Source organism: Acanthamoeba castellanii, assembly GCF_000313135.1.
Source record: "Acanthamoeba castellanii str. Neff unplaced genomic scaffold scf7180000084614, whole genome shotgun sequence".
Classification (NCBI taxonomy): Eukaryota; Discosea; order Longamoebia; family Acanthamoebidae; genus Acanthamoeba; species Acanthamoeba castellanii.
The window spans coordinates 18925-40797 of record NW_004457365.1 but is presented as its reverse complement, the minus strand read 5'-3'; the positions used below and the strand labels follow the sequence as shown (position 1 = coordinate 40797).

General features: G+C 59.1%; 8 protein-coding genes across 8 annotated transcripts in view; 2 read left to right on the top strand and 6 right to left on the bottom strand.

Moving 5' to 3' along the window:
• Positions 1 to 159: 159 nt before the first annotated feature.
• On the bottom strand, positions 160 to 1950 carry ACA1_077900 (uncharacterized protein; the record flags this gene model as incomplete). The annotated part of the gene is made up of 10 exons (XM_004336524.1): positions 160 to 200; positions 258 to 338; positions 424 to 498; positions 584 to 664; positions 772 to 846; positions 928 to 1008; positions 1090 to 1182; positions 1272 to 1337; positions 1415 to 1792; positions 1866 to 1950. The coding sequence occupies 10 exons, from the start codon at positions 1948 to 1950 to the stop codon at positions 160 to 162; spliced, it is 1056 nt and encodes a 351-aa protein (XP_004336572.1).
• A 189-nt stretch (positions 1951 to 2139) lies between these two features.
• ACA1_077890 (GapPol polyprotein) lies at positions 2140 to 3687 on the bottom strand (the record flags this gene model as incomplete). The annotated part of the gene is made up of 1 exon (XM_004336523.1): positions 2140 to 3687. The coding sequence occupies one exon, from the start codon at positions 3685 to 3687 to the stop codon at positions 2140 to 2142; it is 1548 nt and encodes a 515-aa protein (XP_004336571.1).
• Positions 3688 to 4132: 445 nt separating this feature from the next.
• ACA1_077880 (reverse transcriptase) lies at positions 4133 to 5008 on the bottom strand (the record flags this gene model as incomplete). Its single annotated transcript, XM_004336522.1, has 1 exon — positions 4133 to 5008. The coding sequence occupies one exon, from the start codon at positions 5006 to 5008 to the stop codon at positions 4133 to 4135; it is 876 nt and encodes a 291-aa protein (XP_004336570.1).
• A 147-nt stretch (positions 5009 to 5155) lies between these two features.
• Positions 5156 to 6235, bottom strand: ACA1_077870 (uncharacterized protein; the record flags this gene model as incomplete). Its single annotated transcript, XM_004336521.1, has 4 exons — positions 5156 to 5543; positions 5607 to 5736; positions 5857 to 5897; positions 5964 to 6235. 4 exons carry the CDS (start codon positions 6233 to 6235, stop codon positions 5156 to 5158), a joined length of 831 nt encoding a protein of 276 aa, XP_004336569.1.
• Positions 6236 to 6840: 605 nt separating this feature from the next.
• Positions 6841 to 7542, bottom strand: ACA1_077860 (uncharacterized protein; the record flags this gene model as incomplete). The annotated part of the gene is made up of 1 exon (XM_004336520.1): positions 6841 to 7542. The coding sequence occupies one exon, from the start codon at positions 7540 to 7542 to the stop codon at positions 6841 to 6843; it is 702 nt and encodes a 233-aa protein (XP_004336568.1).
• A 1010-nt stretch (positions 7543 to 8552) lies between these two features.
• On the top strand, positions 8553 to 12266 carry ACA1_077850 (elongation factor 1alpha; the record flags this gene model as incomplete). Its single annotated transcript, XM_004336519.1, has 12 exons — positions 8553 to 8756; positions 8840 to 9019; positions 9391 to 9519; positions 9637 to 9714; positions 9808 to 10011; positions 10100 to 10265; positions 10510 to 10576; positions 10786 to 10938; positions 11135 to 11236; positions 11377 to 11498; positions 11816 to 11924; positions 12071 to 12266. 12 exons carry the CDS (start codon positions 8553 to 8555, stop codon positions 12264 to 12266), a joined length of 1710 nt encoding a protein of 569 aa, XP_004336567.1.
• A 173-nt stretch (positions 12267 to 12439) lies between these two features.
• Positions 12440 to 12679, bottom strand: ACA1_077840 (uncharacterized protein; the record flags this gene model as incomplete). Its single annotated transcript, XM_004336518.1, has 1 exon — positions 12440 to 12679. The coding sequence occupies one exon, from the start codon at positions 12677 to 12679 to the stop codon at positions 12440 to 12442; it is 240 nt and encodes a 79-aa protein (XP_004336566.1).
• An 876-nt stretch (positions 12680 to 13555) lies between these two features.
• ACA1_077830 (Poly(ADP-ribose) polymerase catalytic domain containing protein) overlaps positions 13556 to 21873 on the top strand; it is a gene marked incomplete at both ends in the record, with an annotated part of 11790 nt that continues 3472 nt past the window's right edge. The window contains 17 exons of the mRNA XM_004336517.1: positions 13556 to 14275; positions 14491 to 14602; positions 14677 to 14891; positions 14960 to 15745; positions 15843 to 16058; positions 16177 to 16404; positions 16498 to 16619; positions 16707 to 16896; positions 17004 to 17543; positions 17640 to 18389; positions 18513 to 18614; positions 18721 to 18928; positions 19036 to 19146; positions 19247 to 19938; positions 20033 to 21234; positions 21314 to 21452; positions 21534 to 21849. Coding sequence (XP_004336565.1) covers positions 13556 to 14275; positions 14491 to 14602; positions 14677 to 14891; positions 14960 to 15745; positions 15843 to 16058; positions 16177 to 16404; positions 16498 to 16619; positions 16707 to 16896; positions 17004 to 17543; positions 17640 to 18389; positions 18513 to 18614; positions 18721 to 18928; positions 19036 to 19146; positions 19247 to 19938; positions 20033 to 21234; positions 21314 to 21452; positions 21534 to 21849 — 6649 coding nt within the window. The remainder of the gene's footprint in view (positions 14276 to 14490; positions 14603 to 14676; positions 14892 to 14959; positions 15746 to 15842; positions 16059 to 16176; positions 16405 to 16497; positions 16620 to 16706; positions 16897 to 17003; positions 17544 to 17639; positions 18390 to 18512; positions 18615 to 18720; positions 18929 to 19035; positions 19147 to 19246; positions 19939 to 20032; positions 21235 to 21313; positions 21453 to 21533; positions 21850 to 21873) is intronic.

Here is a 21873-nt window from a genome sequence, read left to right as displayed (position 1 = left end):
GCTTTTTTGGTGATTTTTTTATCGACTTTCACTTGGTGTTTTCCAGTTGGTTGCTAGGGATCCATGACGCAACTAAGAACGAAGAGGGGGGGAGCCACAGAACCCTGCCCCACAGAACTGACCGCTCGCAACGGGAGCAACACTTTTGGTTGGTGCTTTTTAGGGGCAGAATCTGGGCTTGAGGGTGCATCTGGTCGGGACTGGAGGAGAAGGGTGAGCTACCACCACCCACCGTAATGCAAAGTGCGGTAACGTACCCAGAAGGGTGTAGCAGGCACCGTTCTGCTGGACCAGCACGCGGCCGGCCACATCCACGGTGGGGTTGTAGCAACTGATGCCTGATGGTCATCAGAGAGCAGACACCGTGTGGGGGGGAGGTGAGTGAGTGTTCGCGCACGAAAGGTGTTAGGCGACTAGTCGTACCTTCGCTGCCAGAGTCCAGCACGATCATGTCGATGTCACCAAAGCCCTGCCACTTGCCCGTGTTGAGCGAGATGCCTGCACTCAGCATTGATCATTGGCCGTAAACAAGTCAGAAGCCGGCATTGCACGACGCACACACACATACGACACCCACACGTACCGACGCTGAAGTTAGAGGTGATCATGTTGACGCGCCCCTGTTGCACCCAGACCTTGTTGGGCTTCACAAGACAAGCAACACCTGTTGGGGGTGGCGGGGTAAGATGCAGCAAGTTGGGGGGGGGGAAGGTGAGTCACACGAGTGGGCACACTCAATCAGCCTATATTAATAGCATCGCGTGTTCGTACCATTCGCGCTCTGATCAAGCTTCATGTTGATCTCGCCCTTCTGAAGCCACGAACCGCCGTTCGAGAACGACACGCCTGCCAGCGGTGGTTGTAATTGTTGGTTGGTAAAAAGTTCCTCTATCCACCGTTCCTTTTTTGTGCTTTGAGTGAACGAACCAGTGCTCCGGAGAAGTTGCATGTCAACGCTGGCTTCGGTATCCTGCAGCCAGGTGCCCTGGTCCTGGAGCTGGACGATGGCTGGTGTACCCCACATCGGCATTTGTAAATATATTAGCGGTGCCGGAGACTCAGAAGTGGGAAAGAGAGGGCGCGACGAACCGCCAAAGGCCGTGGTGCCGGTGGTCGCGGCCGTGAGGTTACCGGTCTGCTTGTAGACGCCCTGCACGGTGATACCCGAACCGCCGTAGCGCGCTGATGGTTGTATTACACATAGTTGTCGACAAGATCAGCGCAATGGGCGTTAGGCAATGGCAGCGGGCTCTGCGGGGGGGGGGATGAACCATTGCCGCCCACAAAGTTGAGGTTGCCCTTCTGGACGAGCTGTCCGCCGGCAGGCACCAGGATGGCTGTAAGGCGCAATTGTGGCTGCAACGTGAGGGAAAGATCTCGGTTGAGGGATGGGGTGACATAGGGATAACGGTACCGTTGTTCGGCCAGTTGCCCGCGTTCACGACCAGCGTGAGATCGCCCACCAGCGTGAGGGTGCCATTGATGCTGAGCCACTGGTTGGTCGGGTAGGCGAACGAAAGCGAGATCACAGCGCCCTGGTCGCCGCTGTTGTCGGCAAGCGATACATCAAGATTGAGGTCTACGATGTTAGTAACGTCAACAAAGCTGTGAAGAAATGAGAGATGTGTTCGGAGTGCGTGCCTGAGGGTGATGTCGGAGCTGACGATCACGTTGGTGGTGGCCTCGTTGGCGTAGTTGCCCTTCTGGACGTGGACCACGTCGCCTCCCCTGGCCGCCAGCAGGGCCGCGGTGACTGACGAATAGGCGCAGGCCCCGCTCTGGCACACCTCGACTGTTGAGGAGACGTGAGAAAATAAGAAAGAGGCAAAGATGAAGATGAAGAACCGGTGCGCGGGGGTTGGTACGTGTGGCGCCCGAGACGAAGGCGGATGTGGCGAGGAAGCAGAGGAACGCCACCAGCAGGAACGCGGGATTACGAGGGTTCGCCATTGCTGCAGCTGTTGGGGTGGTCGTGGTGAAGAGCGAAGACTATCGGGGCAGGTTGGCCAACGCAATTTATCGTGATAGACGGAGTTCGGCCGGCAGTACTCTCGGCGTTAGAAAAGCACCCATTGCAGCAAATACTGAAATTACCCAGAGCAGAGGCGTGAACAAAAAGGATTCGCCGTGATGGTGCAGCTAAACGAGCAAAAAGAGAAGCAAAAAGAGAGCAAAAAGAGAGCAAAAAGGATACGGCACGGTGGATTCCCGGGTGGTCGCCCACCCCAGTACTTCTCCCCGTGGTCGGTCGTTGAGGATCGCCTCCACCTCGATGTCTTCGCCGTCGTCGGGCTCCTCCGCTTGCTGGTTTCGTAGTCGTTGAGTGAAGTCCGCCAAGCTCTCGTCGAGCTGGCACGGCTTCACTCGTCGAACGCTGACCACCTGTTGGTCTCGGGGGTTGTTGACGTGTTGAAGGGCCAGCACCAGTTGCCCTCTCACTTCCCCGACGCGATAGGGGCCTTTCCACATCCTAGCCAGCTTGGCTGTTTTCCCGCGTGGCAGGTGAGCCGCTCGGAGCCACACTTTGTCCCCAGCGTAGTAGTGGCTCTGTTCCCAGTGGTGGTCGAAGGCCCTTTGATCTGACTGCTGTGCGCGCTCTTGGTTCGCGCGCGCGTAAGCGTAGGCGTCCCGTAGCCGATCTACTAGCTCGCTCTTGTGTCTCTCCGGCGTCGTGGCCGACCCGCTCTTGACCGCGCGGCTCGTGATGTCGACCGGGAGGTAGGGGTCGCGGCCGTAGAGCAGGTAGAACGGCGTGTCGCCCGTGGCTTCGTGGACGCTGGTGCGGTACGCGGAGAGTGCGTATGGTAGGAGGTCGTCCCAGTTGTCTTGATGGTTGTTCCTGAATTTCGTGAGCAAGCTCTCGAGCGTGCCGTTAAAGCGCTCGACCAGGCTGTCCGTCTGGGGGTGGTAAGGCGTCGTGTTGACCTTATGCACTTGGAGGTATTCGTTTACATGGCGCACAACCTCGCTGAGGAACTGCTTACCGTGGTTGGACAGTAGTGCTTCTGGAGCGCCGTGCCGGCAGATGACCTGTTTGACGTAGACGTGGGCCATGGCCTCGGCCGTGGCGTCGGGCAGCGCGTAGGCCTCCGGCCACTTGGTGAGATAATCTACGAAGACGAGGATGTGCTTGTTCCCACGTCTTGACTGGGGTAGTGGCCCTATCAGGTCAACTCTGAGTTGCTGGAACGGCTGACTCGCTGCTGGTATCGACTGGAGCAGGCCTGGCGTCTGACCCTTGGGGTTGTTGCATTGCTGGCAGGTCAGGCAGGTGGCCACCCACCTCTTGATCTGGGAGAACATTCCCCGCCACCAGTAATGCTGCCTGGCTTGCTTGATTGTCCTCTTCTCCCTGAAGTGTCCGGCTAGCAGGTCATCGTGCGTGGCTGCCATCACGGTCTCAACGAGGGCCGCTGGTACTACCAGCTGGCAGCGGGTGTTGGTTCGTCGGTCCCCGCGTTGCATCCACCAGAAGTGGTGCAGGATGCCGTCTCCGTCAAGGCCCATCTGCCTGGCCTCAAGGACGATTCGCTGGCTCAGCTTGGGGTCGTCAGGTAGCTCTAGCTGCTCAAGGTAGTTAATGAGCAGCTGGAGTTCGGGGTCCTTCCTCTGCGCCTGTCGAACATTGCTGATGGAGAGTTCCTTGTGCTTGACCTCTTCTTTGGTCATGGGGCTCTCCTGTTCCATGTCGTCCTCTCATTTGGCTAACACCAGCAAATCAGGGTCTTCCTCCCTGATCAGCGCTTCCCCTTGCAGCGTTGATTGGTCCTCCTGCGGCGGTGGCGCAGCACTGGTTGGGGAGCTGGGCGCGGCATCAGTGGTCAGTGGGGTTGTCAGTTCTCTACTTGGCTGTGCTGCCCCATTGGTGCTGCGTGCTGACTGTTGACTGGACCACCTGACCACTCCCTCGTCGTGGCTGTAGCGTGTACAACCAGAGGGGTTTTTCAACCCCCTCATCACTGCTGCGACCAGCCCTGGCTGTTCAACATGGGCTTCTCCATTGTTGATGGGCCCATGTGTCATGGCGTTGGCATTTGCATGGTGTAGGCCTGGCTGGTACTGAATGTTGAAGTTGTGTTCTTGTAGAGTGAGCACCCACCTTGAGAGTTGATTGGTGGGGTCATGTTGGGTGCTAATCCACATGAGTGACCACCGTGAAGTGGTGGCTGTGGAGGTAGTGCTGATATGCCTTTACCCACTTGAACACTGCCAGACACTCATGGTGCGTTGGTGAGTAGTGGTGTTTGGCGTCCTTCAGCGTCTGGCTTCCATATGCGATGATGCACTTGTGTCCCTTGTCGTCTGGCTGGGTGAGCACTGCACTGATGGTGTGCGCTGAGGCATCCATGTGTAGTGTGTAGGGCTGATCCTGCCTTGGTTGGATGATGATGGGCGCGTTGGTGAGGCGCTGCTTCAGCGTCTTGAAGGCCTCCTGGTGTGCTTGCTCCCACTGGAATGCTACATGCTTGCCCATGAGCCAATGTAGTGGTTTGGCGATCTCAGTGAATCCCTTGATGAACCACTGATAGTAGTTGGCCAGTCCAAGGAAGCAGTGCACTTCCTGGACCAACCATGGTGGCCATGTGTCCTGAATGGTGGTGACCTTGGTGGGGTCTGGCTTCAAGCCCTCCTTCATCAGGAGGTGCCTGAGGAATAGCAGCTCTTGGCAGAAGAAGACACACTTGCTCAGCTTCAGGTACATCCACCCTTGCCACAGGTGGTTGAAGATGGACTGCAGGTGCACCAGGTGCTCCTCAAAGGTCTGTGAGTAGATGATGATATTGTCTATATAGATGAGGCAGCACAACCATGTGAGGCCACTGAGTAGGGCCTCCATGTTCCGCTGGAACAAGGCCAGCGTGTTGGTCAACCCAAAGGGCATGACGTTGAACTTGTAGAGGCCGCTGCCCATGGAGAAGGCTGTCTTCTCCTTGTCCTCCTTGTGGAGGGCGACTTGCCAGTAGCCCAATATCAGGTCCATGCTGGACCTGTAGATGGAGCCGCCCATGTGATTGAGGAGCTCGTCAATGAGGGGAAGCAGGTAAGTGTTGTGCTTAGTGATGCAGTTGAGGTCTTGATAGTCCACACAGAAGCATCACAACCCATCCTTCTTGATCACAAGGACAATGGGGAACGACCAGGGGCTGTTGGACTCTCACATGACACTGGCGTGGTGCATCCGTTCCACCTTGGACTCAAGGACCTCACACTCCTTGAGTGATGACCAGTAGGGATGGCATTTGATGGGCCAGTGCCCCTGCGTATTGATCTTGTGTGGGATGGCCAGGGCCTGCCCTGGCATCAACTTGACACTGAACAGGTCCCCATTTCTGAGCAGGAGGCCACACAGCCACTCCTTCTGAGCATGGGTGAGGTCAGGGTCAGCGCATGCCACCAGCCCATCAGCCTCTGCAGTGCTGAGACCCAATCTCACCTCGCTGGCTGTGGGCGTGGGGTCCCACTTGAATCGCTCCAGCACCAGCCCTGCTTCCTCAGCGCCAAACACTGGGACAACAATGGGCTCCACAATGGGCTCTGCTACACTGACTTGTGTGCCCAGTCAGAGGCTGGCCATGGCCTTGGTGGGGTTTGATACATGTGCCCACATGCGCATGCTGTCCTCTGTCTTCCACACTGTGGTCAGCCCTTGTGCAGTCGCCAATCCTGAAGTGGGGTCAAACAGCATGGTGGGGTTGACTGTGGATACCAGCACGCTGTCGTCCATGGGCAGCTTACCTGGCTGCCAGCTGCCCACTTGACACTCCACCAAGGCAATGGTCATTGGTGGGAGGGTGACCTCATTGACTGTATCCACAGTGTAGATCAGGCAGGGCAGCTCAAACAGCACCCTCTCACTCCCAAGTACAATGGCCTGTCCATCATAGTCCACGCTAAGCCTGCCCAGGCGTCAGAGGGCATTGTTGCCCACCAGTGTTGGGACCTGGCCCTGAACAACTGCGAACCGCACTGCTGCTTGCGCCCCGCCGATCCGCAGCTGCAGTACTGTGCTTGCCACGACGTCCAGGGTGCCCCTGCCAATGCCCAAGGGGCGTCTGTACTGCCATGGCCGCAGCACAGGTCGCTGTCCAAACACCTTGATGTTGCTCAATGTGTCCTTGCAGATGAAGGAGTGGCCTGACCCTGTGTCGATGATGACCTGCATGGCCACTAGTCCCACCATGGCCTGGATGTGGATGGGCGCTGTGTTGGCTGTCTCATTGTTGGTGTCGTCCATGATAGGCGCAGGCTGGATGGTTGCGACCTTCAGTGACCCCTTGCTTGAGCTGTCTCTGCCCTCCGCAACTGCTGTGGTTCCTGCGCTACTGTGTGCGCCTGCTCCAATGCTCCTCATTGGTGGCAGCATGTGCTCAGCCTTCTTGGCCCTGGCACAGTCCTCCTGTGCTGCTCCAGGTGCTGGTTCGCTGGCCACAGCCCAATGTACTGGCTCCGTGTGCTCCTCCCCTGGGTGCTTTGCCACCTGTCCTAACTCCTCCACTGCTATCTCCACATGTGGCTGCTCAGCGATGGTGGCGCTTGACGCGGCCCCGTCGGCGCTGCTGGCTAGTTTGACTGTGGTGCTGCTGCAGTGGCAGCAGGTCTGCCCCATGTGGGCGTGTGCGGCCCCAATGCAGCTCCTCCTCTGGCTGAAACGGCTGCATCCCACTGCGTGTGCGCCGCCGCACTGTCGGCCGCCGCCATTGACCTTGACGGGCCACTGCTCAAGCCCGGTGGCGCACTTGCTCTGTGGAGTTGTGGGCACTCCGCCCTGCGATGGCCTGACTGCCAACAGTGCCAGCACTGCATGGGTGACCGCCCTGGCACCACTGACTGCTCCACTGATCACTCTGCTGTGAGCCGCACCACAGCCTCCGTGAGCACAGCAAGTTGCTCCACCACCAATGGACTCGTAGGCACGGTGGCCATGACGGCTGCTGCTTGCTGGGCAATCTTGTTGGACTCATAGCGGTCAAGTTGATCCCAGAGTGCCTCATAATTGACCAGTGGGAAGAGGTCAATGTAGTTACAGAGGTCCTGGCGCAGGCCGCTGCGCCAGAGCTCGTTCAGATCAACAAGGGCCCTGGCCTTGCTACCCAAGCGAGCCGCCTCCTTACCGATACGCAACCAAAAGTCGCTGGCCTGCTCGCCTTTTTCCTGCCAGCATGCTTGGACGTGACGCGCAAGAGCTTCCACGGTGGGCAGGCCGTACCGCCGTTTGAGTCCCTCCAACAGGGCTGTAGCGCTACGCGTGGTGGTAGCCGGCTGCACGCTCATCCACTTCATGGCCGCGCTGGCCAGGGCGTAGGCCACGACGGGGGCAAACTCGCTGTCGTCGTAGTCGTGCAACACCTGCGTGGTGAGCAGCTGGTCCTTCCACGTGTAGAAATCCTCGCCGTCCACGCCTGAGAAGGCAGGCGGCTGCTTGAACGGCACCTTGGGCTTGCCCCGCGGTGTCGACTTGCTGCTCCCCTTGGCCGTAGCCTTCGCCGCGGCCCACTCGCTGAGCACGCTAGGTGACAGCGCTCCAGAGCTGAGCAGCTCCATCAGGGACGCGAGGCCGTCCTGACCCTCCACCGCCCCCAAACTGCTGGACGCGGATGGACCTCCAAGCCCCTCCATGCTAGACACGGGTGGGGTCGTACAGGAGTCCGGTCCCTTGCCCTTGGAATCGTCCGTTGGTTCTTCCCCTCCCGAATCGCTCTCGCCAGACGCCTCGCTCTCGCCGGATGCTTCGCTCTCACCGTCCGCGTCGATAACGTCGCCGTCGTCCGAGGCTGCCGCAGGGCCCGCGGCGTCCGCCTCAACGATTAAAGCTCCGGTCTTCTTGGTTTTCTTGGCCAACCGTACAGACATACGCTAGCCGTTGTCGCCAAAGTGACACGCGGTGCGCGTGAGGTTCTGGACGTATGCGTACTAGGAGGCCGGAGAATGGATAGAAGAAGTTTATATGTGGGAAGAATAGGCCACTGACCAACACAAACTCGGGTCTGGATAAAGGAGGTCGGAGCTAGGGAGAGGGAATAAAGGGGGAACGGGATCGCGGGGTATAGAGAGAGTGGGGCGCGGGCACGAGTCCGCATCTCACATCCCTTGCCTGGCCCTATTGTTTTTCGTCGGCACACTCGCCTAGCGCTTTGGCCCAACAGAAAAGATAAAAAGAAAAAGAGAACGGACGGCTTCGTGTCGCCTGACAAACCTTCGATGCAACATGTACCAACGGGATTACCGCTCCAACTCCAAGATGCCAGCAGGCAAGGTCGAATGGGACAAAGCAGCCAGTTTTATCTCCACGAGGATGTTGTTGCATGCACTTTTAACGGGACGGATGGCCGAGCGGTCTAAGGCGACAGTTTAAGGCACTGTTATCTTCGGATGCGTGGGTTCAAATCCCACTCCGTTCAATTTGTTTTGTCTCCGACAAACTTGTTCTTGATCAGGTTTTTATTTCATAAATATCTCTGCGAACAGCTGCATGGACTCGTTGCCTCCTGGTATATTGCTTCCTTGCCCGTTCTAATCAACGTCGTGCCCGCTATGTCAGATTGCAAATACGAATGGAATACAACGATTGGATTAATTTGTGGGCTTTGGGGACAGAGGTGGTGCAGGGTGTGCTGGTGGCTTTGGGCGACGGGCACCAGGTGGCGTCGTCGTGCGCGCTCGTGTGCCGCCAATGGGCCGCCCTCGCCAGCGACCCTGCCCTGTGGAAGGCCCTCGTCCACCGCCTCCTCGCCCACCTGCCCGTCCAAGCCCCTCTGGTACCCCCCCCCCGGCGCGCTACTCGCTCTACTTCATGCCGCTGGCCTGGGGCGCTCACCTCCTCGGGCGAGCGTGTCTCTAGAGTCAGGTGGTGGCGGATCGGTGGAAGGAGGCCTACTTTGCGCTGGCGCGCCGCACGAAGCACGCCACGGTGGCGCTCCTGGGCCAGAGCCACGGCGGCAAGAGCACCCTGTTCGATCTCCTGCGCGCGCTCCACCCACTGGCGACCGATGATCTGGCCCTTCCAGCGATTGCCGAGTGCGTTCGCATGCACACACACACACACACACACACACACACACACACACACACACACACCACGACACACGCACCACCGCACACACTCATCGTGTGCGCATTGCACTCGGGCAGGCACGCGAGAGTACAGCAAACTCTTCAGCGGGAGCCCACACGCGCGAGCCGTTGCGGGGAGCTGCTGCTCCTACAAGAGTCGCGCTGCCATCTCACCCTCGTCGACCTTCCCTGTACCGCTCTTCTCCTCCCTTTCTTTCTCTCGAGTTGACCACGAGAAGAAGAAGATGCAGATGATGAAGATGAAGATGACGATTAACTTACACTTTGGCTTCAAATGTGCTTTGCGTCAATGTGAAAGGCGACCGGGCGTACGTGAAGAACTTTTGGCGGAACCTCGTCGGAGCCCACTGTTGCGTTCTCGTGGTCTCTTCGGAGGAAGGAGATGCGGGCGCTGGATCGCGACAGCAGCCCTTGGCCGCCGTCGTTGCCGGAATCAAGCACCTCGTGGTGCGCGCCGCGGCTCACACGTACATGCAAGCGCCTCTCCAAGACTGACTCTTGTAGCGTGTGTGTGTGTGTGTGTGTGTGTGTGTGTGTGTCGTGTGTCGTGTGTGTGGTGCATAGGTGGCAATCAACAAAACGGACAGCTGCGCTGATCAGTGGAACTCGAACAGCGCACGCATGGACGAACTCGTGGCGCAGGTACACTTCCTCTGCTGAGATCTCTTCAAATCGATTTGACTTTTCCGCAGCCGAGCAAGCTGCTGACTGCGTCCGCACACGCGCGCCTTGCAGTTGAGCCGCTCGCTGGCGATAGCGGGAGTACCGCCCGGCGCCACGCAGTTCGTGCCCATCTCGGCCGCCCGCGGCACCAACATCGTGCGGCGCGACCCCCAGACCGAGTTCCCGTGGTACGACGGCCCGACGCTGCTCTCGGCCCTGCAGCGAACCGTCGATTCGCTGCCCTCCATCAACAGCCTGCGCTTGCTCTGGAATCTGGTACGAGCGCACCACCACCTGACTACCACTACTGCGCACCACCTGAGCTCTGACCACGGTCGTGCGCGGTGCACGGGCGGTCGCACAGTCGGTGGCGCGGCCGCTGCGGTTGTGCGTGCGCAAGGTGACCCACGGGCGGTCGGTCGATACCAAGAACGGCATATGGGGCCTGTCGGGCGATGAAGCCGTGGTGGTGGGCACCATCATGTGCGGCATGGTATGCGTTGGCGACGAGCTCGTCATTGCCCCGCTCGGTTCGTGTGCCCCGGTCGCTGTGCGGAGGCGGAGGGCGGAATGCGGAGAGCGGGGGCGAGGGGCGGGGGGCGGAGGGCGGAAGGCTGTGGTAAAGCGCGCTGCAGGGCTGACGTCAGTGAACAACCACTATCGGCGCACGACACACCACACACCACACACCACACACCACACACCACACACCACACACCACACACCACACACCACACACCACACACCACACACCACACACCACACACACAACAGGAGTGGAGGCGGTGACGGTGGTGGAGATCCAGCTTAACAACCGGAACCTGCCGATGGCCTACGGTCCGTGCGCGCGCGTCGGGCTGCTCGTGCGCTTCGATAGACGGCGGTCCTTTCCCGGCGCGAGCCACCTGCCCGCCACCCAACTCACTTCGTTCAAGAGAGAGTGCGCGCCTTCTCCTTCTTTCGCTCTTTCTTTCACTCTTTCCTTCACTCTTCGCTCTTCGTTCGTTCTTTCGTTTCAGTGCCTCATCGGGTCGGCCGCTGGTATGACAGGTATGTGCGGCGAGGTGTGGTCATGGGACGGACGGGCGAGCTGTCGCCCATGCGACAGGTGGCTTCCTTCGAGGCCAAGGTCATCGTGGTGCAGCTCCACGGGCGCATCCGCAACCGATACGAGAGCGTCATTCGCTGCCACACAGCAGCTGTGTGCTGCCGGTGGGAATTCCTGACCAAGGTACACACTCTTTTTTTTTTTTTTTGAGTGTCGTGTGTTTGTAATGTGTGTGTCGTGTTCTCTGACGTTGCGTGCGATGAACAACACTAACAACCACAACAATAACAACAACAAGACGGACAAGAAGACGGGCGCGGTGATTGAGGAGTCGCCGCAGTTTTTGCGCAGAGGCGAGGCCGGCACCGTGAGGCTCACTCCGCGCGAGCCTCTCTACCTGGAGACCCACAGCTCCGATGGACACCTCGGTCGCATTGTCAACTACGAGAACGGGTACCACCTACTTTTTCTCACCACCGGCACCAGGCACTCATCACACACACACACAACAACAACAACAACAACAACAACAACAACACACCCACACACACACACACACACACACACACACACACACACACACACACACGCAGGATGATTACAGCGTTTGGAATTGTGGAGAAGATAGAGTGGCTCGAGCACGCCACGCCGCTGTACCTCAGGATGCAACAGCCCCAGCAGAAGGTGCCACGCGTGGGCACCTTGACCGTGACCGGTACGCGCAACCGCACACCCGCACGCCCACTCTGCACTGTTTTTAGAGCCTTTCAAAGGTAGCTCCGCTTATTGACCGATTTCCCCCCCCCCTCTGCACTGCAGTGGTGGATGGCTACATTCAAGCTGACTGCCCCTGGACGTGCGTAACTCGCTTGTGTGTGTCGTGTGTCGTGTGTGTCGTGTGTCGAGTGTGTCGAGTGTGTCGTGTGTTGTGTGTGTTGTGCGTGTCGTGCGTGTAGTGTGAGTCGTGTGTCGTATCGTTGTGTACGTACCCGATCTGAACAAGGAAATTCGGTTGCAGGCCGACGGCGACAGTCGTCCAGCTGGGCTTGATCGAAGGCCGCAATGGTGGTCAGACGCAAGTGGAAACGACTCACGCCGAACTCAGCACCTGCAGGCCTGCCTGGCATCAGTCCTTCACCTTGTGCGTAGTCGCTCGCCAGCAGTTCTTCGTGTGTGTCATGTCGTTGGTCGTGTCGTGTCGTTGGTCGTGTCGTCTTTCATGTGTCGTGAGTTCAGATTGTAGTGAGATCTCATACTTTGCCGCACACGCGCACGCAACACGCATAGCACGAACGTGGATGTGAGGCGCATGTGGCTCTGGTGCTCGATGCATGACACCAAATCCGGTCGCGAGTACGGTGAGAAGACGCCCGTCGCGTTGTCCGGCCTCCTGTCATCCGACAGCTTCGGGCGCCGGTTGGCCATGCAGAACCTCTACAACCTCAACAACTACATCAACTTCCGCGCCCACTTCCAGGTGTGAGCGAGAGACCACATTCGCCTGTATGAATTCTAATACTTTTGTTTTTTTCTAACATTAAGAAAATAATAATAAAAAAAGTTGTCAATGATATATTAGAGATTGGGTAACGAACATGTAGTTATTTCTATTCATTTAAATGTAATGTAACAAGGCTATGGGACAGGACGGCTTTGTTAAAAGAGGTGAGAGATGGCCTCAAAGAGGAAACCGTTGAGCGACGAGGCCGAGGACGAGGGCACGGTGGAGGCCTTGGGCGAGTGCGAGGGAGAGGCCGCGGCCGAGGGCAGGGCAGAGGGAAGGGCCGAGGGCGAAGCCGAGGGCGAGGGCGTCGCCTGAGCGTCGGCCAAGACAGCGAAGGCGAACACGAAGGCGACGACGACAGCCACGAGTTGGATGAAGAACAAGCGCGACATGGTGGTAGAGTGTTGAGGGTATTTAGGTATATCAGGCAGTGATGGTAAAGAAAGTGATGAATATTGTATTGCCCGCCGAGCTCGCGAGGGTTTTATGCGGAGCACCAGCCAATCGCCGCCTGCAGCAACGCTCCATCCGGCGTTGTGCGGCACGGGAGGTAGTTCGCATCGGCGTCAACGCCAGGGCCTTACACGAAGGAGTTTGGACTCCTTTCTCCCCGCAAGCCACCGGCGCGAAGGACATGTCGGTGCGGCACCCACCTCCACCGGCCACCTCAAATTTCGCTCATGAACGAAATTTAGCAGTCAAATCGACCGTTGCTTCGTAGGGCAAAATTTGCCAGGAAAAAATTAGAATGAAACACTGAGGGAAACTACATTCTTGCTTTTGACTGTTCCCCTCTTTGCCCGGCGCAACATTAGCACAGCACCGACGTACTGCCATCACCCTGCTCTTGTCATGCGCCGGCCCACCACCAGAACATCACCCACCCTCGGCCGCACATGGCCTTAGCCAAGTTCAGTTGAAGCTCTTGGGGGAGGCTGCACTTCTTATTTCTAGGAAGGCGATGCCCAAATCAAAAAAGTAGGTGGAAGGCCAAAGACTTCGTCGAAGAGGAACTGCCGGCCAATGGCGCTGCGACCCACCCCAAAATTGCGACTCAATAAAAGGCGGGGCTGAGCCGGCACATTTTCACTTCTCTACCGGAGACCTCACCCGACCTCGCGCCCGCGACTCGCCCGCGACTCACTACTTCATCTTCAGTTCATCTCTCCCCTCATTTTTCGTGTTCAGCGGACGCGATTGGACACTCCATTTGCGTCAATTATCGGGCCGGCGCAGAGAATTCGAGTAGCGCGTAAAATCGGGAGAAGATGAGTCAGCGCGGGAAGAAGGCGTCTGCGGCTTCGAAGAGCAAGAAGGCCGCCCCGGTGGTGGAGGAGGAGGCGATGGACCTCGAGGAGCAGGAGGAGCAGGAGGAGGAGACGATCACCTCCACCCCCAAGAAGGGTGCCGCCTCCAAGAAATCGTCGAAGGCCAAGCGCACTGCGAAAAAGAAAGAGGCCGCTGCGGCATCTTCTGCTGAAGATGAAGGCGAGGAAGGAGAGGAAGAAGAGGAGCAGGAGGTGAAGAAGACCAAGGCCAAGACCACCTCATCCTCATCGAAGAAGAAGGCGCCCCCCGCCGCGAAGAAGTCCACTAAAAAGGCCAAGGAAGCCGGCAGCGAGATGGATGATGAAGAAGAGGCCGAGACCTCGCCGTCGCAGAAGGAGAAGGCCGAGCCCCAGGGCGGCAAGAAGCGCAAGCGCCAGGAGAAGGCCAAACCGGCCGACGACGAGGCTGAGGCCGACGACGACGCCGCCGCCGTGAAGAAGAAGGAGGCGCCCGCCACGCCCAAGAAGAGCACCAAGGGCAAGGCCGTCCCGGCGGCGTCGCGCAGGCGGTCGGCGCGCAAGGTGGCCGAGGAGGAGTCCGAGAACGACGGCAGCGATGAGTCGGAGGAGGACGACGAGGGCTCCAAGAGCTCCAAGGGCCGGCGTGGCCTGAAGCCCTCGCTCTACGAAGAGTTCCAGGCCCTCAACGAAGGAACCAAGGTAACCCCCTCACTTCCCCCGCCCGCCCTCTCCTTCTCTATCTCGATCTCTCCGGCTTCGCTTTTCACTGCGAAGGTGGCCACTTCCCGCGCGTAGTGTGTCGACAACAAACGTCGCCCGGCCAACCGGGTGACGGCGAAGTTGGATCATCAGCTTGCCTGCAAGTGCGGCCACACACAACGCGATGCTGACTTTGAATGGTTCGCTGTACACAGAAACTGGGCAAGCTGCGCGAGCGCCGTGGTGCGGCCACGCGCAGGATCAAGCCCGAGGAGGAGGTGCCCGACAGCACCCTCACCTTCCTCAACGACCTCAAGCCCAAATACGGTAACTTTATTATTTTAAAATTATTATTTTATTTTTATTCTTTAAAATTTAATTTATAATTTGTGGTTGGGCAGGCGCGAACGAGTTCGTGGCGGTGAACCCCGAGACGGACGAGGAGGAGTTCTACCTGGCGCAGCTGCGCGAGGACGTGTTTGCCAAGGTGCAGAGCGTGGTGCACGTCCTGTGGCTGGAGCCCGTCGAGGAGAACGACAAGTCCGCGTGGGAGTTCGAGGAGTTCGACACCATCCCCTGTGGCTCCATCATCTGCCGCGTCGCGCTCAAGGTCAGTGTGCACACCACCGCACGCGCACACACCGCACACATGCAGTACTTAATTGTTACGTTGTGTGTTGACAGGACGGTGGTAAGGACAACGAAACGATGCTGCTGTCGGAGGCCGAGAGGCAGCGCATCCTCGAGCGTAAGGCGCTTGACTCCGAGGAGGAGGAAGCCGCCGCCAAGAAGGAGGAAGAGGAGGCCGCCACCGCCGCCGCGCAGAAGAAGAAGAAGCCGGCCAAGGGCAAGAAGAAGTCCGCCGACGACGCCGAAGCCGAGGCCGAGGAGAACGAAGACGAAGACGAAGACGACGGCGAAGGCGAAGACGGCGAGAAGAAGAAGAAGGGCAGCAAGAAGAAGCCCGTGCTTAAGAAGGCGCTGAGCAGGCCGCAGATCGTAAAGGAGGAAGAGGAGCAGGACAAGCTGCTCGAGCGGCTCGAGAAGATCGAGGACCCGACCTTCGCGCCCGGCAAGGCCGTCAAGGCCAACGCCCACCGCGGCGCTCGCGTCCAGGCCGCCAAGCGCAGCACGGCCAGGCGGATCGGCGCCGGCGCCGGCAGGTCGAGCGGCGGAGGCCGCAGCCGAAGCGGCAGCAGCGCGAAGCCGCGCAGCCGTAAGAGGAAGACGGCCGAAGACGACGATGACGACGACGGCGGCGAGGACACCAAGCGCCCGGCCAAGCGCGCGCGCACGACACGCCGCCGCGGCAAGCGCGTGGGCGAGCTGGACAAGACGGTCAAGAAGGTGACGTCGGACCCGACCTTCGACGAAGCCGACGGCGAGCTGCGCAACAAGTGCTGCACGCTCTGCAGCAGCAGGGAGGCCATCCGTGCCGTCCTCGCCAACGACATGCCTTTGCTCAAGAAGGTACGCACACGCAATGACACGACACACACCACCGTGCACGACACGACACACGCGCGAACGTTGGCTGATTGTGTTGTGTGTTGTCGCGTGTGAACAGGTGATTGCGGACAACGACTTTGTGCACTCGCTCTTTGTGCCGCGCAGCGCCTCGGAGGAGCTGACGTGCCTCGAGTACGCGGTCAAGACCAACAACATCGACGCGCTCAAGCTCATCGTGGAGGCCATCAAGAACATCCACCAGCTGAAGCGCGCCAAGCCCACCCAGGTCAGCTTGAAGACCATGGGTTCCGGCGATTACAACTTCCACACCTTCGTACGTTTTTCTTTGCCCAAGGGAATAGTTTAAAAATAACTAATTTATTAAATAAATAACAACAAATAATAAACAATTTATATTATGGCCGTAATAATTCAACATTTTTTAAAATCAGGGGCACGCGGTGCGCAAGGTGGCGGCTTCGCGAGGCGGCAAGGAGGGCAACAACGCCTTCGCGTCCGACACGCAGCAGTACCAGAACAACACCTACGTGGAGACCGAAGCCATGATCCGGGTGCTCATGCAGAGCCCCGAGGTGAAGAAGGAGACCATCGACTGGCTCATTCTCAACTACCCCGACTTCGAGAGCGCCGTATCCAACTACATCTACCTGGCTGCCTACGTACTGCCACCCTTTTGTCTTTTGTATTTCTTTTTCTTTACTATTTCTTTTTCTTTTTTCTTCTTTTTTTAAACCTCTGTCGTGGGAGCGCAGGCGGGCAACAGGAAGCTGGCCGGTTTCTTCGTCGAATGGTTCGAGAGCAGGGGCGGGTATGGCTTCAACTTCCTCCACAAGCAGGCTCTGCTCAACGACGGCAAGGCCTTCGACCAGTACAAGTACGTGCATTCCTCCCATTCCTCAACCGGCAGTGATGCATTATTGTCAACGCCGCGGTATTGATCGATGCAATCCTATGTGCACAGGATCCAATCGGTGGGCAAGAAGCCCATCGGCAACAACACCATGACGCCGTTCCACTGCGCCGCCATCAACCCCAACGTCAAGTACCTCAAGGAGCTGCTCTCGGCCAAGTCCGAAGACAGGCTGCCCGACTCGATGAAGCGCCAGCCCATCCACTACGCCGCCGCCTGCACCGGCCCTGACCCGCTCAAGGTAACCCTCCTTCACTTTCATTGGTTGTCTGGTTCACGTGCAACCAGCCAACACTTAATGATAACTAACCTATGTTCTCATTGGACGACTTTTTATGCACGATCCAGTTCCTATTGGAGCGCGGCATCAGCCACACGGAGGTGGATATGGAGCTCACCACGCCGCTGATGATCGCCGCGCAGTGGGGCCGCCTCGACAACGTCAAGCTCCTGCTCGACTGGGAGCAGAAGAAGAACGAGGAGATGGAGAAGGGGAAGGAGAACGACGAGGACGGCGAGAAGGGCAGCGACGAGGAGGAAGAGGAGGAGGAGGAGGCGCCGCGCAGGAAGCCCAAGGCCAAGGCCGTGGCCTACATCGACTGCAAGGCCAAGGGCACGCACTACACGGCGCTCCACCTGGCCGTGCGCCAGAACCAGGTCGAGGCCGTCAAGCTGCTCATCGAGAAGGGCGCCAACATCGAGTGCCCCGACGCCATGAAAATGACGCCGCTCCACCACGCCGTCGTCCTCGGCCACCTGGACGTCGTTAAGGTCCTGGTCGAGGAGGGCCAGTGCAACATCGAGGCCGCCGACAAGCTCAAGCGCACCGCCGTCATCCACGCCGTGCGCAACGGCCAGCTCGTCGTTCTCGGCTACCTCCTCCGCATGGTACGATTTGTTTTTATATTTCATTATTATTTGTTTTGTTTCAGTATTTGTAAATAATTTATGCAAACAAAACCTTAATTACGAATGTGTTTGCAGAGTGCGGACGCGTGCTGCGCGGATTCGTCGAACAACACGGCGGCGCACTACGCGGCGGCCTTCGGTTGGCTGGAGTGCCTCAAGCTGCTGATCAAGCGCGGCGCCGATCCCAACGCGCCCAACGATTGGAAGACCACGCCGCTGGGCATCGCCATGCAGAAGGGCCACATGGCCATCGCCGACTACCTGCTCGAGCAGGACAGCGTCGATGTCAACATCCGCGACGACGACGGCAAGACCCTCGTCGCGCAGATGATGGAGGTCATCACCGACTCCACGCTCAAGCAGCTCAACTACCTGCTCGAGAAGAAGGACGCCGACGTCACCACGGCCGACGCCCAGGGCTACACCCCGCTCCACCACCTCGCCAAGAACTACGACCCGCGCAAGGACATCAACGACAACAGCAACAACAACGACGACGACGACGACGACGACGACGACGAAGAGGATGAGGATGAAGAGAACGAGGAGGATGAAGATGCGATGGAAGAGGAAGAAGGCGAGGAGGAGGAGGAGGAGGAGGAGGAGGAGGAGGAGGAGGAGGAGGATGAAGATGAAGAGGAGTCGGGCAGGTCGAGGAAGAAGGCGGCGCCGAGGAAGAAGTCTGCGGCCAAGGGCAAGGAGAAGGCCGACAAAGAACCCAGCGGTGACAAGCAGCCCGCGGCCAAGCCGAAGAAGAAGAACTGGAGCGTGGAGATAGCCAAGGTCCTCATCAAGAAGGGTGCCGACGTCAACGCCATCACTACCGTACGTCCTCCTCTTGCAACAAACATGTTAATATATTTGAGTTCCACTTTTGCTTTGCTTTGCGTTGCTTATTATTGCGATCGCTGACCGCCTCTTGGCTTGTCATCACTGGCATGCGTGTAGGAAAAGGAGACGCCTTTCCTGTTTGCCATGCAGCACTACAATGAGGAGCTCATCGCCCTCCTGCTCGAGCACGGCGCCCAGGCCACCTCGGCCTTTGACAAGGTTTGTCCCCCGACAGCCACTACTGAATCGATTCATGTGTGAATCGATAGACCGCTCACGCATGCCTGTGTCGTGTTGTGTGTCGTGTTGTGCGGTGTGAACACAGAACTCGGGCCAGAACATTCTGCACCAGCTGACTCCGCACCTGATGAAGACGAACGTGATGCCGCTGATCGAGCTCATCGCCAAGTCCTCGGCCGAGCAGTTCAAGGTCATGGCCAACGAGGTCGACCACGAGGGTTTCACCCCGTTCCTCCGCTTCATCCAGCACTACGCCTCCTGGGTGCCCGCCAACCTCACCCACCTGCGCGGTGGTACAGTGCCTTGCTCTCTTAGTTGTGTGACACGACACACACACACACACACACACACACACACACACCGCTCCTGCTTTGTTAACTTGAATCGTTGTCGCACGCAGGTGCGCGCACCAAGCAAACTGCTCGCAAGGTATGGCCCGGGAATGCCCCCAAAAAGATGGCCCGATTCGGTCAGTTCAACCAGCACCAGCACCACCACCAGGCCCGCGACGGTACGACCCGCGCGCAAGTTGGGTTTGAGTGAGTGAGTTCTTTTTTTGGTGGTCAAATGGTCCCTGACGCCAACATTCCTTGATGATCAACATTCTCCAGATTCCAGCCTGACGCCGCAGGAGAGGCTGCAGCTGGAGCAGCTGGCGCGCGAGAAGTTCCGCCAGTTCCTGGAGCGATTCATCGAGCTCGGCGGCGTCAACCCCGCGCTGCCCGTGCAGCGGACCAAGGAGTGGAAGGACTACGTCGAGAAGCGGAAGAAGGAGGCCAAGGAGAAGGCCGAGGCCGCCGGCGCCGAGAACAAGAGCGAGACGAGTCTGCTGGCCGAGGCCGCCGACGAGCTGGCCGCCGAGGCCGAGGACCCGATGGAGCAGGACCCGCCCACGCAGAAGAAGAAGCGCCGGGAGATCACCTCCGATGACGACGAAGACGAAAATGAAGACGAGGACGAGGACGAGGACGAGGACGAGGACGAGGACGAGGACGAGGACGAGGACGAAGACGACGATGAAGACGAAGACGACGATTCTGATGACGGTGGCTGGTCTAGGAAGAAGTCTAAGAGCCGGCCGGCGAAGAAGTCCCGCGGTGGTGACCAGAGCAACAACGCCAACAAGCCTCCGCCGCAGTACAGCGCCGGAGTGGGCCTGCGCACGGCGCTCCACTTCCTGGTGGGCCAGAAGGACACCGAACTGGTCAAGCTCCTGCTCGACAAGTACCAGCTCGACGTCAACGCCCAGGACTTTGACGGCAAGGACACCCCGCTCCTCCTCACCATCACCAACTCCCGCTCCGTACGTCGCACTTGCGCGTGTCGTGTGTTTGTCATGTGTTGTGTGTCGTGTGTCGTGTGTTGCGTGTTGTATGCTAACGGCACATTGCGTGCAGGAGATGTTGCCCATCCTGCTGGCGCACAAGGCGATCAACGTCAACCTGGCCAACAGGTTCGGCGCGTCGCCGCTGCACCAGGCCGTGGCGAACCTCAACATGCTGTTCGTCAAGTCGCTGCTGGACAAGAAGGCCAACGTCGACGTGCGCGACAAGAACGAGCGCACGCCGCTGCACTACGCGCTCCAGCGCAAGCACATGGATCTCGTGCAGGCGCTGGTCGCGGCCGGCGCCAACGTCAACGCGGTCGACGACAACGGCCGCAACGGCCTGCACTACGCCGTCAACGCCGCCGACTCGGGCGCCGACGCGTCGTTCGAGATGGAGGACTTTTTGCTGAGCCACGGCGCCGAGGTCAACCAGCGCGACAAGCACGGCCGCGTGCCGATGCACTACGCCTTCGTCAAGATCGGGCACGACGTGGCGAGCCAGACGAGCAGCATCGACCCTATCGAGACCATCTCGTCGCTGTGCGCCCTGGACCAGCTCGAGATCGACCCGGCCGACCACCACGGCTGCACGCCGCTGCACTACGCCGCCCAGCGCGGCGCCACCACCTGCTCGCTGCTGCTGCTCAACCGCAAGGCCGCGCTCGAGCACGAGGACCGCGACGGCAACACGCCGCTCGGCGTGGCCATCAAGAGCGGCCACGGCGACTACGCCATCATGCTCCTCCAGAAGAAGGCCGACGTGCGCCACCCGATCCACTACGTCACCCGCGAGTGGCGCCAGCGCGAGGGCACCACCGACCCCAAGGACAAGGTGGAGGTCGAGACCGGGCGCTACTTCCGCTCCATGTTCTACGTGGCCGTCGTCAACGGCTGGCAGGGCGTATCCTACATGATGCTCGACGCCGGCCTCGACAAGCTCACGGCCCTCATCGACGCCATCAACACCGGCAAGTTCCAGCTCGTGGTCACGCTCCTGTCCAAGACCAAGCGCGACGAGGTGGTGCAGGGCGTCGACGCCCACGGCCGCACCCTCTTCCACCACCTGGCCAACTACGCCCAGGGCAACCTCGACGTCAAGTGGGCCACTACCCTGGCCGAGAAGCTGCTCGCCCGCAAGGTGAGCATGGTCGCCCTCGACAAGCACGGCCGCCTCCCGCTCCACTACGCCGCCAGGCGCGGCTACTACGACCTCGTCTGGTTCTTCGTCACCCGCCACGTCGACCCCAGCCTCGTCGACAAGAAGGGCAAGAGGTACACATTCTTGACTATGTTTTGAATTGATTTCGTTTACAATTCTAATTTGTATTTTTATTTTCAAATGCGTTTGCAGTCCGCTGGTGTACGCTACGGAGGGCAGCGTGGGCACCCAGAACCTGCGCATCGCGTCGGTGCTGCTGAGCGGCACCATGGCCAAGAAGGCCGACCCCAACATCCTCTACCCCAACCCCGTCCACCAGGCCGCCCAGAAGGTACATTCTCGCTCTTTTCGCAGTGACGGTGACGTGGCGCGCGTGTGTGTGCTGACGTCAGCTGGAATTCGACGCGCGCAGGCTATCGAGGCGAAGAAGGCCAAGATGGACGCCAAGGCCAAGGCGACCAGTGGCGCGGAGGGCAAGATCAAGGCGGCGACCGACGCGCTGGCCAAGATTGCCGAGAAGACGCGCCCGATCATCCACGCGGCCAAGGACAACCTGCCCGCGTTCGTCACCGCGCTCCTGGCCCACACCGTCGGCAGGCTCGCGTGCGACGTGAACGCGCAGGACAGCCTCGGCAAGACGGCCCTCATGTACGCCGTCTGCAACAACGACGTCGACATGGTCCAGCACCTCTTCACCGCCCAGGAGCCCCTCAAGATCAACCTTGCCGGTATGTACTGGCTACTTGGGTTTT